The 15,719-nt window shown below is 44.8% G+C and overlaps 1 protein-coding gene across 1 annotated transcript in view; it reads right to left on the bottom strand.

Moving 5' to 3' along the window:
- Positions 1 to 942: 942 nt before the first annotated feature.
- Positions 943 to 15,719, bottom strand: part of LOC126278175 (protein dachsous-like) — a 719,869-nt gene continuing 705,092 nt past the window's right edge. Inside the window, exon 3 of the mRNA XM_049978072.1 lies at positions 943 to 1,334. Within this exon, the coding sequence (XP_049834029.1) occupies positions 1,326 to 1,334 (9 nt within the window). The 3' untranslated portion in view covers positions 943 to 1,325. The remainder of the gene's footprint in view (positions 1,335 to 15,719) is intronic.

Raw genomic sequence — 15,719 nt, 5'->3', positions numbered from 1 at the left:
TTACCCCGAGATCAACACAGGTCCGATCTTTCCACAGAATCTCCGCAGTCCAAATGTCTGTCGGGCGATTATTTTTAAATTTTTCGAGATAGTTGAAAGATGAAGTTACCGTCCATTTTCTCCTTTCATTCACAACACAGTAGGTGGCATGTACGTCGTTCGCCCCGTTTCGAGCATCACTGCACATAACATCTCTTGTAATTCAGTGTTGAAAGAAGGAAATTTGTAGAATAATTTTATTTCGTAAGGCAAAGTGATTAGTATAACTGGCTTTATATGCCTGGTGTCCTACATTCAATAGATTTGGACGTATTCAGTGTAGAAACAACATCCACTACGAGTTACGTCACACGCTCAGGTACCACATTTCCACTACCTGTTTCAATTTCAGATACTGTTCTTCACTGTTCTTGTGTGTAGCGTAATTCTTATGTTTGATAAACAGCAATCATTGGCATCTATTTGCAACATCTGTTTTGTCGTTTCCTCCAGCAGTATATCTGTCTCACGCTTCCTAAGTGCTAGCAAACCAAAGTGAGCTCTAGCAGGAGATCGGTCCACACACACACACAAAGTTATAAATGACGACTACAAAACAGCGTTACCGCCTATGCCTATTTCTTCCTGTTACCGCGGGAGATTTTTTAAATATTTACAGAAATTAATTCACAAAATATTACTTAGTGGAGCTGGCAAACCCTGGGAAACGGTTATTTTTGATATTGAGGCAGATTCGCTTCAAATCCATGACACTGTAACTAAATGTTGTATCTGGCGGTGATGAGCTACTGAATGCCAAGTCAGTAAACGCACTGCTGAGTAATGCGTTAGTTTCTAAATGCAACATGAAAAAAAAAGAAAGCTAATGAGTAACGTGAGAAACACAAGTGACAGTCAAAGAATTTTGAGCAATCAAAAAGAAAACATAAATTCCATAGTTAACACCGAAGAGAATGTCACTTATTTTAAAATGAAGTTATTTACTGATCTACTACAGAGTCTTGTACAATCTTGTTGGTGGCTCTAAAAGATTAAATTGTTAAGTGCTGCAGATCGAATTAACATCATGCTACTCTGGCATCAGGCAGAACCTAGAGACCTTTCCATTCGTGATAGTGGCTCTAAGGGAGTACTGTGTTGAGTGTTACATATCAAATTAATATTATGCTACTCTTCTCATCTTCTTTATACAACTCGTGCTCCATTATTATCACTCTCCCAAGGTGAGAAAAAAGGATACCTTTAGCGGCAGTATTAATTCACCATACCAGCACAGAAGACTGCAGTTAATGCGCTAGTACTGGCGCTGCAACGGGATTCGGACTTCAGCTTACCTGCAAATGAAAATATACTACTTGTAGACACAAAATTCCCGTATAAACTCTAATGATTACAAGAAAAACATCACTTAGAATTAATACATACAGAAAAATAAACATATTCACACACTTGTCGCAGCACGCTACAGTGTAGTTTGAGAGCGTTCTTTTTGGCCGTGTTACCAAACGAATATGTCCCGGTCTCGAGATAGGCTATAACAATTGAAAATGCACGTGCTGAAGCATCCGAGCTGGTCTTCGACGAAATGACCATCGAACTTCTACCTGTGGGAGTGGCTCTGCTAATTGCTATAGAGCAACTCATCACTGCCCGCACACTAAAAAATGGAGTCCGCAGATAAATTATGGTACAGTCGTCTCAGAAGAAGTAATTTTTTATGTTTCGCTTCGCGAATCATGTCGCGAAAGCTGGCTTCTAAAAGCTTGTCCACACACGGACGCCATTCGACAGAGGTTTATACCCTAATTTATGTCGAATTAACAGTGAAATACGAAGCGAGATGTGGCACAGCACTGCTGAAAGTCCAGCGAGCACTCGTGGGCAGATGTCACGCCTAGGGGCTTGACACTTAGGAGCTCTCCCCCCCCCCCCCCCCCCCAAACAGACCCGACAAATTTACGGCCTCCAGCGCGCGGCAGTGTTGCAGACAAGCGCACACGCAGGCGCTGTATCGCGGAGCAGCTGCGACGCGGCGAACGGGGCGGTCAGCCCGGCTAAGCGGACACCGAGAAATACGAAGAGAGGAGGGAAGGAGTGAGTGTGGGGCAGTTACGAGGGAAAAGAGGGGTAGGGGACACAACATCTTTTTATTTGATGTCGCAGCCCTGTTTTACGCCCCAGAGGAGGCCTCTCAATTAAGACGCAGTACAGATAGGGCGGCCGCTGGCGGCGCGGTCGTGGGTTCGCTATCTCGGGCAGGACACCGACCGACACTAAATAACCTCGCCGCTATCAGCGGGCCGATGGGCCTGCCCTAAAATGGTGTCGGCCCGGGGTTCGACGCCCCGCCCTGGCACGCATACGAACACGAAGTCACGGTTGGTCGCAGTATCTCCCATTCTCCAGTTCCGGCTACAGTATCCGAGTTCATGTCAGCCACTATTTCGCGCTTGTCAATCCTAGGTTTTTCTTACGTATTTATTGTATTTTCGGTATTGTATCTCACCAACTGAAGAAACGAATTACTTTAATGTCTTAAATCTATTTTTATTTCACCTAGGTTAAACCTCCATTATCAGACGGTGTTAGTGAGACACGTAAGTAAAGCGCAGACATGCACGTGTGTGTACTGTAAATACGACAGGAAACGGGAGCCGCGAGCACGGAAAAACTGTGCGACAGGTCACGCAAAAGTCATAAATACAAAATGGTTCAAATGGGTCTGAAGACTATGGGACTTAACATCTGAGGTCATCAGTCCCCTAGAACTTAAAACTACTTAAACCAAAATAACCTAAGGACACCACACACATCCATGCACGAGGCAGGATTCGAACCTGCGACCGTAGCGGTCGCGCGGTTCCAGACTGTAGCGCCTAGAACCGCTCGGCCACACCGGCCAGCTCGTAAAATCGATACTTACAGACGGTACTAATTTACATTAATTCACCTGATGTTGGATGTCTGATCCTCAAAACACGAAGTAGTAATTTGTAGCTTCAATTAAAACTGCATCTTAGTTTCTACTGGAGGGCAAAAACCTTTCTTTATTCACTGAGTGTTAGCTATTTTCTTTCTTAATTCAGCCTGAATTTCCCGCCAAAGTCAATCGGTCTTATACTAGGATTTTTCAGTTTCGTGAGGTTACAAGCCGGAAAATTTTCTTAAATCTTAGGAACCGCCAGTAATGTCCATGACAGCGTTAACGTTCTCAGTAAGGAAACTGCCCCTTGAGAACATTACGAGGGCTGTGGAAGTTCAGTCCAGTGATTAAACTGCCAGTTCTGGGCCTCCATATTATTTTTACGTTGATGTTGTCATAAATAATTGGCAAAAACGTTATCAAAACACTTACTCTTAGCCACAATACTGTTGCCAGACGACCAAATGATTTTAGCTGCAACTGAAGACGATTTATGCCGTGGGCTGCACCTGCTACTGAAGCATCAAATGAGAACTCTTTAAATTATTTCGGAGAAGTAATGACGTGTGAATGATATGAACCAGTTACAGTCAAACTGTTATTTATAACGAATGAACTTTAAGTTAAGAAAATATGAACAGACCAAAATACTTGAGAGTGGAACAAACCCTACATGGTTTACTTTCGACAGGGATTTGAATCCCAGTCGGCTGGATTACTGTACAGCTGCTTAACCAGTTGCCACCATTTTACGCATATCAGCTAAATTATTGTAGACAATTCTGCGAACTAGAATGACAAACTACAGTCACATACTGGATTACACAAAGAATCTTTTTACAGTATGAGAACAACAGAGATATAACTGCGAAATTCTGTAGTGTATTGCTTTAACCTCCAATAGTGCTGCCTATAAGACGCTCAAAGAATTTGATTTTCTGTAAGTGTTCCGCTGGAAAAGGTAGTAGTGCAGTCGTTTATACATCACGTTACCTCCTATTTCTGTTCCGTTACGAGGTGACACAGTCTGAGCAAATAAAATAGATTCAAAAAGCCTACGCATCCGTCATCTCGTCAGATAGTTATTCGGGTTGGAGGGAGGAAAGAAGAGAGAGAGAGAGAGAGAGAGAGAGAGAGAGAGAGAGAGAGAGAGAGACTTGTTCTCAATGGTTTTTCTGCTGTACCCTACACAGTGCACATAGGCTACATCAAGGATCAAAGCGACGAGTGACGACAGCACAGAGCTCACAGTTCATGTGGGTGGGTAAGTAACTGCAGTAAGTTTTAGCAACAAAATGAGTCCAGTCCACTTGGCCACACCCCTGCCCGCTGTGAGCAGAGGACCGCGAGGTGGCGGCAGTTGCGCCCTGCCGCCGCCCCGCGCCCGCAGGTGACGTGGGAGTCGCCGCCGCCCGCCATAAATCGCCTGCCCCTCCTCCCCCCCTCCCCTCCCCCTCCCCTGCACCTCCGGGACCCACCCGTTATTCCCGCTCATATTAAATTCAGTTGTGCCTCGTCTCCAGTCCGGCCAATTTCGTGACGTGACCTCAACTCATTCCGTATTCTAGTGCCAGCCGTTTTGTCAGTCGCGAGGGCGGCATCTGCCATATACATGGCGACCACGTCACAACGCCGGTCCATCGCTCGACGCGGGTCTTGCTCCCAGCCACCAAGTGGAGCCTCATACTGCGTACGATAAAACCCGTACTTAGAGGCAATAATATCCTACTTTTGCAAAATGGCATATGAAATGATGAGTTGTGAAAACGCATTTAGATTGTGTTTGGTAGCTGTTGCATCCATGGCAACCTCAGTATCTCATCATCGGCAAACAAAGTTACTGGATGTCCAAAAGCCTTAGCGTACAGACGTAGAGGAACGTAGGCTTAGTATTTTTAAATAAAGACTGAACACAGCGCGTGAATTTTATGTTTCCACGTCGACGCTGGTGGTGTACAGCATCCCAACACCGGATTTTTTTTCTGCATGAAGTCGTTCGTGTATAGGCCCAAGTAGAAACTCAGGAAGAGGACCTGGTTAGTGATGTGTAGCTGCCTGTCTCTTTCTACAATAGGTAACAAGGTATATGAGAGAGAGGGAGGGAACATTTTAAGCGTTGCTGTAATGCATGTCTTGAGAGTGGCGATCGTAGATGAACAGTTGCTTGAGTTGTAGTTACACGTGTAAGCTTATGTCAATAAAGAAACTAAATATTCCTTTCCGACCATTATTCCTTATCTGAAAATAGTCAACTGAGAAATCTGTACCATATGGATGACTCTGAACCGAAAGGTTCAAGTCTGCAGTCAGAAAATACCGTGAACTTGTCTGGATCCTTTGTGGGAAAGCTGATTACAGAAAGTACAGCATACGACATAAAACGTTAGCTTCCCATCGAGATGACCTAATATAAAATAAAGATGTATGGAGTGAATCACATTGAAAAATTTCGTCTGTTCCGCAACCTTCTTCGAGTGGAAACCTGAAACTTTTATTTGGATCGTATTGTACTCCACACGTTGCGCTGAGACGGGATCGATAGATAATCCACTGTCATTGCGATACGTTTACGTCCCATGTGACATTTTGACAAAGGTTTTTCTCCCAGAAACAAATAAAAATCAGTTCAGCCCTGAAATCTACTGTACATACAGTCAATGTCTCGATGGAAACTACTGAATGTGCTGGACGGCTGTATCCCCTGCCCCCGCTTCTAGCAGCGCTGTTCAGTTGCTTCTGGAGTACTGGTTATTCTTTGTTTTTTACTGTCCCTGTTGACACGTTAGATAAAACAACTATCGCACTAGACTAATTTGGAACCGCTCTATAGAATGGTTACGCAAATTCCGCTTAATCATTTTGTCTGTCACTGGAAATCAACAGACGCTTTCCGTCGGCACCGCCAGTTGCAGGAAAGACATGGTGGGCAGTATTTGTTCAGGTTGACTACAGGTACATATTGCAAAACCGACACTGCACCTGAATGCCGAAACGCCGGAGAAGATGCGCTTGATAGCTCTTAGTAAGCACTCCCGATATATGATGAAACATACCAGAACAACTCAACTTACATTCAAATGTGTACCAAATAAAGAATAAGTGCGCGTTACGCTTAGTATACATGAAACAATCAGACAGACTCTAAAAATCTGTCTAGTTCCAGGCACTACTGACGAATTTGTGCCAGTAGAAACATTCAGTGCACATGCATTCCTGATAAAGCCTCGTTACAATACGTCAATTTCTGTTCCAAAGTAAAATTAAACAGTAAAAGACATTTGTTGATACTGGTTTTAAAGCATAGAGTAATTTAATTTGAGGTACTTCAATCTTACGACTTTCTGCCTTTATGGGTAACAACGGGGCTTAATGTAAACAGTGGTCGAAATTTCCATGCAGTTTAAAAAGTAGGCCGACGTAACTAGTTATGGACTCAATGGACGGAAACAAGTTACTCGTCACGGTCGGAAATATTTTGCGTCAGTTTTCTGACTGTTTTGTCGATGCATCAGGATAGTTTGAGAAGATGTCAGTTATCCGGCCATTAGCGCCAGTTTTAATTACTAGTCACCTGCCTGTTATTACTACGTAACTGTGTCTCTCCGACAGTGGAATAGATATTTCTTAAAAGACATTCCCTCGCGTTGTAACGCAACCTGACAGTATTAGCTATGACCTACGTGGACACTGGAAAAAGACGCAGTTACTTTTAGTGTATGGATTCCTCTCTCTGGAAATGGCAATATATCACTGGAATGCACTCTCCACTGGTATGTCGCAAAGACGAGTCCATACTGTACGCAAGCTTCCGGTAAACCTGTTTCTTACGATGTCACCTCGGACAGAAAATGGTGATAGCTACACGATGGGGAGTTTACGCCCGTGATGGAAAATGACCCGGTCACTTCTCGTAACATTATAGCAATGCGACGCTCCTCAAAAAAACAACGTTAGAGCTGCCATTACTCCGTCGCTGTTGGCATCTGTCCGACGCTAGTGAAACAGAAACCTTCCTCTTTTTGTTGCATTTCACTTTAGCGCGACTTGCAACTTTCAACTGTTGTACGTTACGAATAAAGTGTTTTGTGTTATGTTGTCAACAGCGAATTTTGTAGTCATCCCACGGCACGACGTTCAACAACAAAACGTGGGAAATTCACAAATGACGACGTTTCGACTTAATGTCTATAGAAGACTCATAACTCTGTGCAACTCCTTCATTTTAATAAGATTATTTCATTTAAGCAGCACTGATTGAGTAAAGATTTGACGGAAATCAGAGGCGGCTGCCTTGTATGACGAAGTCATTGGAAATTTGGTACCACGCTACGACGAAAGTCTAAATTGGAGTGGCGGCTATGTAGAGAAGTAGCTGGAAGGTGTAACCAAATGTTACAAATACGACATTTTTCATTTTCACTGTGATTTCCATTTCGCCACCGATTGGAGATTGAAAAAAAAAAATAGCCCTCGCACAAAAAGATACAAGAGAGGGTGCTGAAAAGTAATGCTTCCGGATTTTCATGTGGAAACTCTTAAAGCTTTAAAAATAAAACAAACATTATTACCGTTCTAAATCGTTATTCGTCATGTTCCCACATTTGTTTCTCGGCGTAACTATCCTGGCGACGAACTCAGTTCTCCCAACGAGAGATCAGTTTGTCGATACCGTTACTGTAGGACAGTCGTAGTTTACCTGGTCCGTACCGCCCATTAGTGGGCGTTCAAGCTTTCATTTGGGGCGGCACGCGTTTTAAATAAATTTTCATTAGGTTTTTACAAAATTTTGACAAATTATTTGGTAAATCATTACTATTATATAGTGTAACTTTCTGCAACTCTGCTTTAAAAATTTTGTAAAGTAGAGTTACATTCCTACTTTATAAATCACCATTACTGAAGAACGAATGAATGATTAGTAAATGTTACTAATAACAGAGGCGCAAAAGTGGGCAGTAGGTAAAAAAGGTAGACTATCCCTGCGGTAGAGTTTTTGACTTTGCTGGTGGATCCACAACCTCACCTCTGCTTGGGCTGCTTCCTCATTGTCAAAGTGAAGTTCTCGAAGGTGTTCCTTAAGTTTTGCAAACAGTTGAAAATCTGATGGGGCCAAGTTGGGACTTTATGGAGGATGTTCGATGACAGTGAAAGCAAGAAATGGGAGTGTTGGAGATATAACAGCGCTTGTGTGTGGTCTGGTATTGCCATCAGCATACACACCTTTCTTTCCTCTAAGGATTTCAATTGGAAGCACTTTTTGTGGTTAGAAATTCAATTACAGCACGTTGTTCCACACGCGCCGACATACGAGTGGTTACGTTAACACCTGCCATGTTACAGCTGTAATTCTGAGCCCTGTAGCAGCAGTGAGTTACAAAATGTGTCAGGGAAGTGGGGCCGGTCGGAGTGACCGTGCGGTTCTAAGCGCTACAGTCGGGAACCTAGCGACCGCTACGATCGCAGTTTCGAATCCTGCCTCGGGCATGGATGTGTGTCATGTCCTTAGGATAGTTAGGTTTCAGTAGTTCTAAGTTCTAGGGGACTGATGACCTCAGAAGTTAAGTCGCATAGTGCTCAGAGCGAGGGAAATGGGAAAGACGACCGAGTAATATGCGTGGCATGTAACGCCTCGCAGCCGATGTAGAGAGTAGAATGAAAAGAAATGGGAGGTGTTAGTTTTGAGCACGCCCTACTGTCGTGTATGGTCTACCCGAAGATCGTTGGAAGGAACTTGTTTCGCGCGTCTGTTAGAAGGTTCATTAAACATCTGTGAGAAGTAAATAAAAATTTTGATCCTGAACATAGCTGTGAAGAGGAACGTAAGGTCGTTTGGAGGTGAAAAAAAAAAAAGATTCAAATGGCTCTGAGCACTACGGGACTTGACTTCTGAGGTCATCAGTTGCCTAGAACTTAGAACTACTTAAACGTAACTAACCTTAGGACATGACACACATCCATGCCCGAGGCAGCGGCTCCAAACTCAAGCGCCTAGAACCGCTCGGCCACATCGACCGGCGTATGGAGGTGCATATCCTAGTTTATGTAAAGATATAGCCTTATGAATTTGTTTTTGGAACGATCAAATTGTGAAAGACAACAAGTTGAATAAAAAAAGAGCACACTGATGATGCTGAAACATCAGCGAAACATATGTGGGAAATAGAAGATAAAAGTGCGTTTTCCTCAAGGTGGGCTCCCCCTAAAAAGAAATCTGTTTGCAAGCAACCACGGACAGAAGGGCTTGAACCTGAAGACAGCCTTATGAAGTGGTATGAACCTTTTGTGGACACCCCACTCGCAGTACTGCCCGGCACATCTCCGCTGCGCCACAGGCCCGCGTGTCGCCGTCCACCGCCCCCCTCCCCCCCCCCCCCTCATCCAGCCGGCCGTGGCCCTCGCCGCCCAGCCGCCGCCGCGTCGCCCCTTATCGGCGCCGGTCCTATCCCGCCAAAGTGCACTCGCGTGTTCCCACAAACGATCGGCATTCATTCCGGCCGCCGCCGCCGCCGCGCCGCTTGTATTTTATTTATAATATGTTCTCGCCGCCTATCCGTTCTCACCTCGGCGCGGCGCGGCCCGCGCGACAACAGAGCAGTCCATCAAGGCGGGCCGGGCCAGGTTGGACCAGACCGAGGGCGTGTGCGGAGCCGGCTGTGTGGTGGGAGGCCGGGCCGAGCCGCGCCGCGCCGCGCCGAAACAGCCCCCTCGCCGGCGCCCACACACTCCGCCGGCGAAATATTCCCACCCGCTCGCCTGCCCGCTGCTATCTAAATGTACTCCGTTTTAGGCGCATTATTTCCAAAGCCTTTTCGGACTCACTTCGAGCCACAGAGCGGTACGCGTTCACGCCAAACGAACTTCTTTCCTCTTTTCTGCATCGACCTCAACATACGTAACCTGTAAGATGTCGTAGAAAACGTGGCGGACGGTATTTGGTACCAATGTTTTATTTTCTGTGGGTGGGAAATATCCATCCCATTTGTCCAAAACGTTTTTAGACTGGAACAATAAAAAAAAAAAAATTGCCACGTGCGAGCAGGACTCGCGCATTGAGGGCCCCAAATGAACTTATTTCTTCTCCTGGTTGCGATTCACAGTCATATAATATTTCTTAAAAGACACCATAGTTGCCGTTGACTGTATAAGATATTTATTGTTACTATTGCAATTTCGGCCTTATGGCCATTTTCAAGTAACACTGCAAAGTTACATTCTGTCAGAATATAAAACTATCTGACATGAGTACATGTCGTTGTCAAAATGCAGCCTTTTGACTCTGAGAGTCCCACAAGATCTCATGAGTGCGACACTTATTACATTGTAATATGTTGTTACAGTGTTACTTGAAAAGGGCCATAAGGCCGAAACTGCAATAGTAACAATAAATATTTTATACAGTCAACGGCAATTACGATGTCTGTTAAGAACTTATTTCTGTATGCAGGCGCTTCGTGTATTCCGGAAATCCAGAATATCGACCATTTTTGCCTGTTATTGACATCGATACTGGAAAAGCAACAGTCCTAACGACTCCAAGATTTTCGGGGATGTTTCAATTTCAGTAATATAAATGTGATATGAAGTCATACAGCAGGCACGGCACGTCATCAAAATAATCAGCAGTTCTCCATTCAGGCTGACAGGGTCGCAATGGTAAATGTCAGACATCAGGCAAGGAATGACTGTACAGCTCATACTGCGTTTCACATCTAATGACGGACAAATTCCGAAATGCGTCACAGGAACAATAAAGTCATTTCTTGCCTGATGTTTCACTTTTACCATTACTACCCAATCGGCCTAAATCCAGAACTAAAATTCAAATGGCTCTGAGCACTAAGGGACTTAACATTTGAGGTCATCAGTCCCCTAGAACTCAGAACGACTTAAACCTAACTAACCTAAGGACATCACACACATCCATGCCCGAGGCAGGACTCGAACCTGCGACCGGGACGATCGCGCGGTTCCAGAGTGAAGCGCCTAGAACCGCTCGGCCACTGCGACAGGCTAAATGCAGAACTACTAATTGTTTTAATGTCAAGTTTGACGTCGGATAACAAATGATAAAAAAAAATATTTGTTGTGTCATATAATTACAAATTAAGAATTTACGGATTTTTTTCCTTTACTTGTTTTGTGAATTATGTCTTCCAAATTTCGTCATTACAGATCTACGGCAAGTACACAAGTCTTTTATGAGTGAGTTTGCTAGTATGAAAATATGTAACATAATTGGCCGTACCTTTTGGCTGCACTGATTTGAAAGTTTCAATTTTGTATACCGCCACGGACAGCAGGTCTCAGCACGTGACTAAATTTCAACTCGGTAGGACTAATCATTCCTGAGAAAAATGTATTTTTAACAGTCGGACGTACTGACGGGCGACAAAGCGGTCCTATAAGGGTTCCGTTCTTAACGATCGAGGCACGGAGCCCTACAAACAGCTAAAAGTTAAGATGGCGGTTTTAATGCTTCAGGAGCTCTACACAAACTCCCCCGCCAAAGCACAGCGCACAGACAGTTCGTACGACCATGTGAATCTCTCACAGAAGTCCTTTCTTGGGATGACGTTCAGTTCGCTCGTCACCATAGCAAATACTTCGGTCTTGGCGAAGCGTCAGAGGCGCATTGTGCTCTTGTCGTTTTATAGTAGTTTCGTACTGATTAACATCGAGTACCGTCAACCGTGACGATTTTTTCCGCGTTTTGCATTTCAGTCAAGTCACGGCAGGCATACACGCTTCGCTGTTTTTTATTCGGGAGACACACTTTTCTCTTCTTGAAAATATCCTGGAAAACGCCTTGATCACTCCCCATTCCGATTTGTGACACAAGAACGGTGACACACTACCATCGCAAGTCAACCTTAGCACTTCTGCTCGAAACTGGTTATTGACAGTAGAATCCAGACCTGTTGTTTGTAGTTGTTAGTTCAAGCTGCCGCTTTAGTTACAGTGTTGACGTTGCTTGTACTCTAGGAATATATCAGTCTCGATCCTTTTTGGATCGACGGTGTATGTCCCTGTACGAGACACGGTCCTCAGTTGCAGGTAACTGAAAACGGAGACTGCTGGGGAAGAAAGGCTTAATCGAGAGCACAGTTATGAAAGAGCTCTAATTGACAGATCGACACATCGTCTCGGGACGGAAATAATGACTTCTGAGACTAATGTTTGTAATGGTTTTCTTTCCCTTATAAAGACGTATTATGTTCGTTGCACTAGTGTATATACGAACAAGGAACGCATGGGAACACGGAGCGTGACGTGCCTTGACAAACGAAGCGCTGAATCGGCTGTTTAGTGGTTGCGGGCTCAGGGAAATTGTCGGCGGAAGAATAGCATATTGTTTCAAGAATTACCTCGTCGGACTTGTTTAATGGCGGCGTGTCGCAAAGAGGATCGCCGTGGGCGGCGTTATCGGTCGCCGCACGTCCCGCGCGTCACATTAGGAGAGGCGATGGCCGCGCCAGATAGCCGCGACCCGCAGCGAGGTGGGCGGCGGCAACTCGCAGGGGACCAGGGGCGGCGCGTCCTGCCAGACCCGAAAACTTCCAACGAGTCTGCGCTTCCACATCGGACGCCGCGGAATGCTAACAGGTAAGGTCACGCTTATGCAGTGGGCTTCATCGGCACGCATGCTACAGCAGGATCGTCTTACCGTAACTATCCTACAGTACATAGTTAAAGTTTCAAAATGGAGCAACTCAGTTGGTTCTTTTTTGCTTGACATGTGGTCCATGTGCGTTACGATACATTCCTAAGACTCCGGTCTCGAACAACCTCGAAAATTTTCGTGATATATTTAACCGTTTCCGAGATACTGAGGTTCAAAGTTACCTTACTTACGCACGTAGTATCCTGTGTGAGACTGAAACGTAGTTTATAAAGTGACGTAGCACGGTAAAATATGCTGTAAATTGTCCCCGTTATCATCAGGAGGTTTCTGGGAACCGCTTGTTGTAGTCAAATGTTTTGTGCACGTAAAATCCGGTCTGAGGAGTAAAATTAGTTTTGCGTTATTTCAATTTCGCCCAAGTAAACTATCAAAATTTTATTGGCTGCCCATAAAGTTTTTTTCGTACAGGTGACATCTCTATTGATGGGAAGAGCAAAAGGGAATATGCAAAATAATGAAGCACAAAAAAGGCTAATGACATGACAACGAGTGAGAGAGAGAGAGAGAGAGAGAGAGAGAGAGAGAGAGAGAGAGAGAGAGAGAGAGAGAGAGAGATAGTGACATCGACAAGAGACAGCAGCAGTTGGAAAGAATGAGTGAGACCGAAGCAGGGAGAAAGAGCAAGAGGGAGGGAGTGTCAGTGAGAGGACACAGCAGTAGTGGGACAGAACGGAGGAGACTGTGGCTGCGAGACAGGTGGTAGACAGCTAGACAGACGCGTGTGAGAATGGGCAAGTGGGAGTGGATGGGTATGAGCGACCGGCAGCGATGGACTAGTGGGTGTGAGCGAGTTACAGCTAGGGGGGCTTGTGGGAGTCGGGTATGAGTTCTCCACTCTCTCCTACGTTCCACACCTTGTCAGACTAGCACCCCCAGAACGAAGTAGATCGAGGAGAATTGGGGTTAGCAACCGCACACATCTGGTTGTTTCCAGAATGAATATTCTACTCTTGACTGATAGTCTAGCGATGTATGATCTAGATATTATAGATGCAATGTGACGTGTTTTTCATGCAGAAGAACTTCGGAACGTGGGACAGAGACATCGCCAAAACTGAGGCTCAGGAGGTGGGTTTTGACCTGTGCCTAGATGCTCAGTCGGTAAGCGCGCTGTAGGCAAAAGGCAGGATTCCGGGTTCGGATCCCATCCGGCAAACACCTATATCTGTCAGGAAGATTCAGGATTATTGTTATTAATATTTAGCAGGTGTATATCATTTTCGGCAGAAAGAGAATGAAAGGCAATCTCGAGCTCTCCATTCAAGATGTGCTATAACCAAGGAAGTAAAATTGTTTAGAATCACACTAAGTAGACACACAAAAAAGGAAAAAGAATGCATGTAAAACCAAAGTGCGTTGACTCTCATCCTCTTCTCCAACACAAAACTCGAAATGAAAACACAGCACCGATTCTGCAGAGATACACTTCTCCCCGCATTGCAATACAGGCTCACAGCATGGGAGACGGATTCAGAAACTAAATAACTTCCAAGGAGTATACGTCTCCTAAGCTCTCGCATTTAATCTTTCAAGTCGAGCAGCGCCAGTGATCAACAACATACATATTTTTTGGAATTTCTGATGCTGTCTGCCTTTTGGGCTCGGTTTTATAAAACGTCGGAAATCCTAAAACGGCTATGTTGTTCTAAAAGCGTGGTCAATTGTGAGTAAGAACGAGAACAAAATTCATGTAGCACCAATGACTTTCTAATCACTGTCAAAAGGTGTTGTGTCGTTGACGACAAGAACGTGACGGTAACAGAATGCAATATGTTGTCCTGGACGGCGAGTGTTGGTCGGAGACAAAAGCATCGTCAGGAGTGTCCCAGGTAAATGCGATAGGACCGCTCCTGTTCCGCATAAAAGTAAACGATTTGATGGCCAGAGCGGACAGCAGGAATCTGCGATATCGCTGATAATGCTGCGGTGTACGAGAATGTCTCTCCGTTGGGTGACTGTAGGATGGTACAGGATGACTTCGGCATAATTTCCTTTTGGTGACACGAGCGGCACATGTAGAAAATTTTAAGTTAAGGCTGTTAAGCAGAGAAACCAATCCCGTAAGGTTCGAAAATGTAATTAATGGTGTGTTGCTCGACACAGTTACGTCGATTCAATATCTGGGTGTAAAGTTACAAATGGACATGAAATGGAACGCGCACATAAGGTCGGTTGCAGAGTTCGACTGTTCGACTTCGGTTTACTGCCATAATTCTACGAAAGTGGAGCTCATCTCTAAAGGAGACCATATACAGAATATTTGTGCGACTCATTCTTGACTACTGCCCCTGTTGGAAGTCGAATTAAAGGAAGACATCGAAGCAATGCAGGGACGTGGTGCTATATTTGCTACCGGTAGGACCAGTCAGCCAGCGAGTACTAGGGAAATGCTCCATGGACTCAAATGGGAATCTTTGAAGGGAAGGAGGCATCCGTTTAACAAAACGCTCTTGAGTAAATTTAGAAAAACGGCATCTCCAATAGACTGCAGAACAACTCTACCGCCGCCGACATAAAGCTCGCGTTAGGAGTACGAAGACAAGGTAAGAGGAATTAGGACTCCTTCAGAAGCATACAGGAGTGTCATTTTTCGCTCGCTCCATTTGCGAATGGAACAGTAAAGTAAATAACGAGCAGTGGTACAAGGCATGCACCGTATGATGGCTTGCGGTGTGTGTCTGTACAACCAAACGAACAAAATTCATGCGGCAAGAATGGATTTCTAAGCGATTTCAAAAGGTGTAGCGTCCTTGACGGTGAGGACGTGGGGTAAAGATTAAAACTGAAACCAGTGCTAAGCAAGGTCTCGGCAAATACGTCTCGTTGAGCCACAACATTGTACGAAACGTCATGAATAGTAACAATATACTGAACCGTTGAGAAAATAGCTACAGGCAACGACGCGACTTATAAAACCCTAAATAAGCTGGAAGCAGATGATGGTGATAACTATGAAGTATTAAACGCGCTAAGTACTTAGTAACGGTGACAGCTGGAGATTGGCGGCATGCTACATGTGTCCTTAAGGCTCCGGATTCTTCAAAAATGGCTCTGAGCACTATGGAACTTAACTTCCGAGGTCATCAGACCCCTGGAGCTCAGAACTACTTAACC

Source organism: Schistocerca gregaria, chromosome 6, assembly GCF_023897955.1.
Source record: "Schistocerca gregaria isolate iqSchGreg1 chromosome 6, iqSchGreg1.2, whole genome shotgun sequence".
Lineage (NCBI taxonomy): Eukaryota > Metazoa > Arthropoda > Insecta > Orthoptera > Acrididae > Schistocerca > Schistocerca gregaria.
The sequence above is the reverse complement of the archived record's forward strand: the minus strand, read 5'-3'. Positions and strand labels throughout refer to the sequence as shown.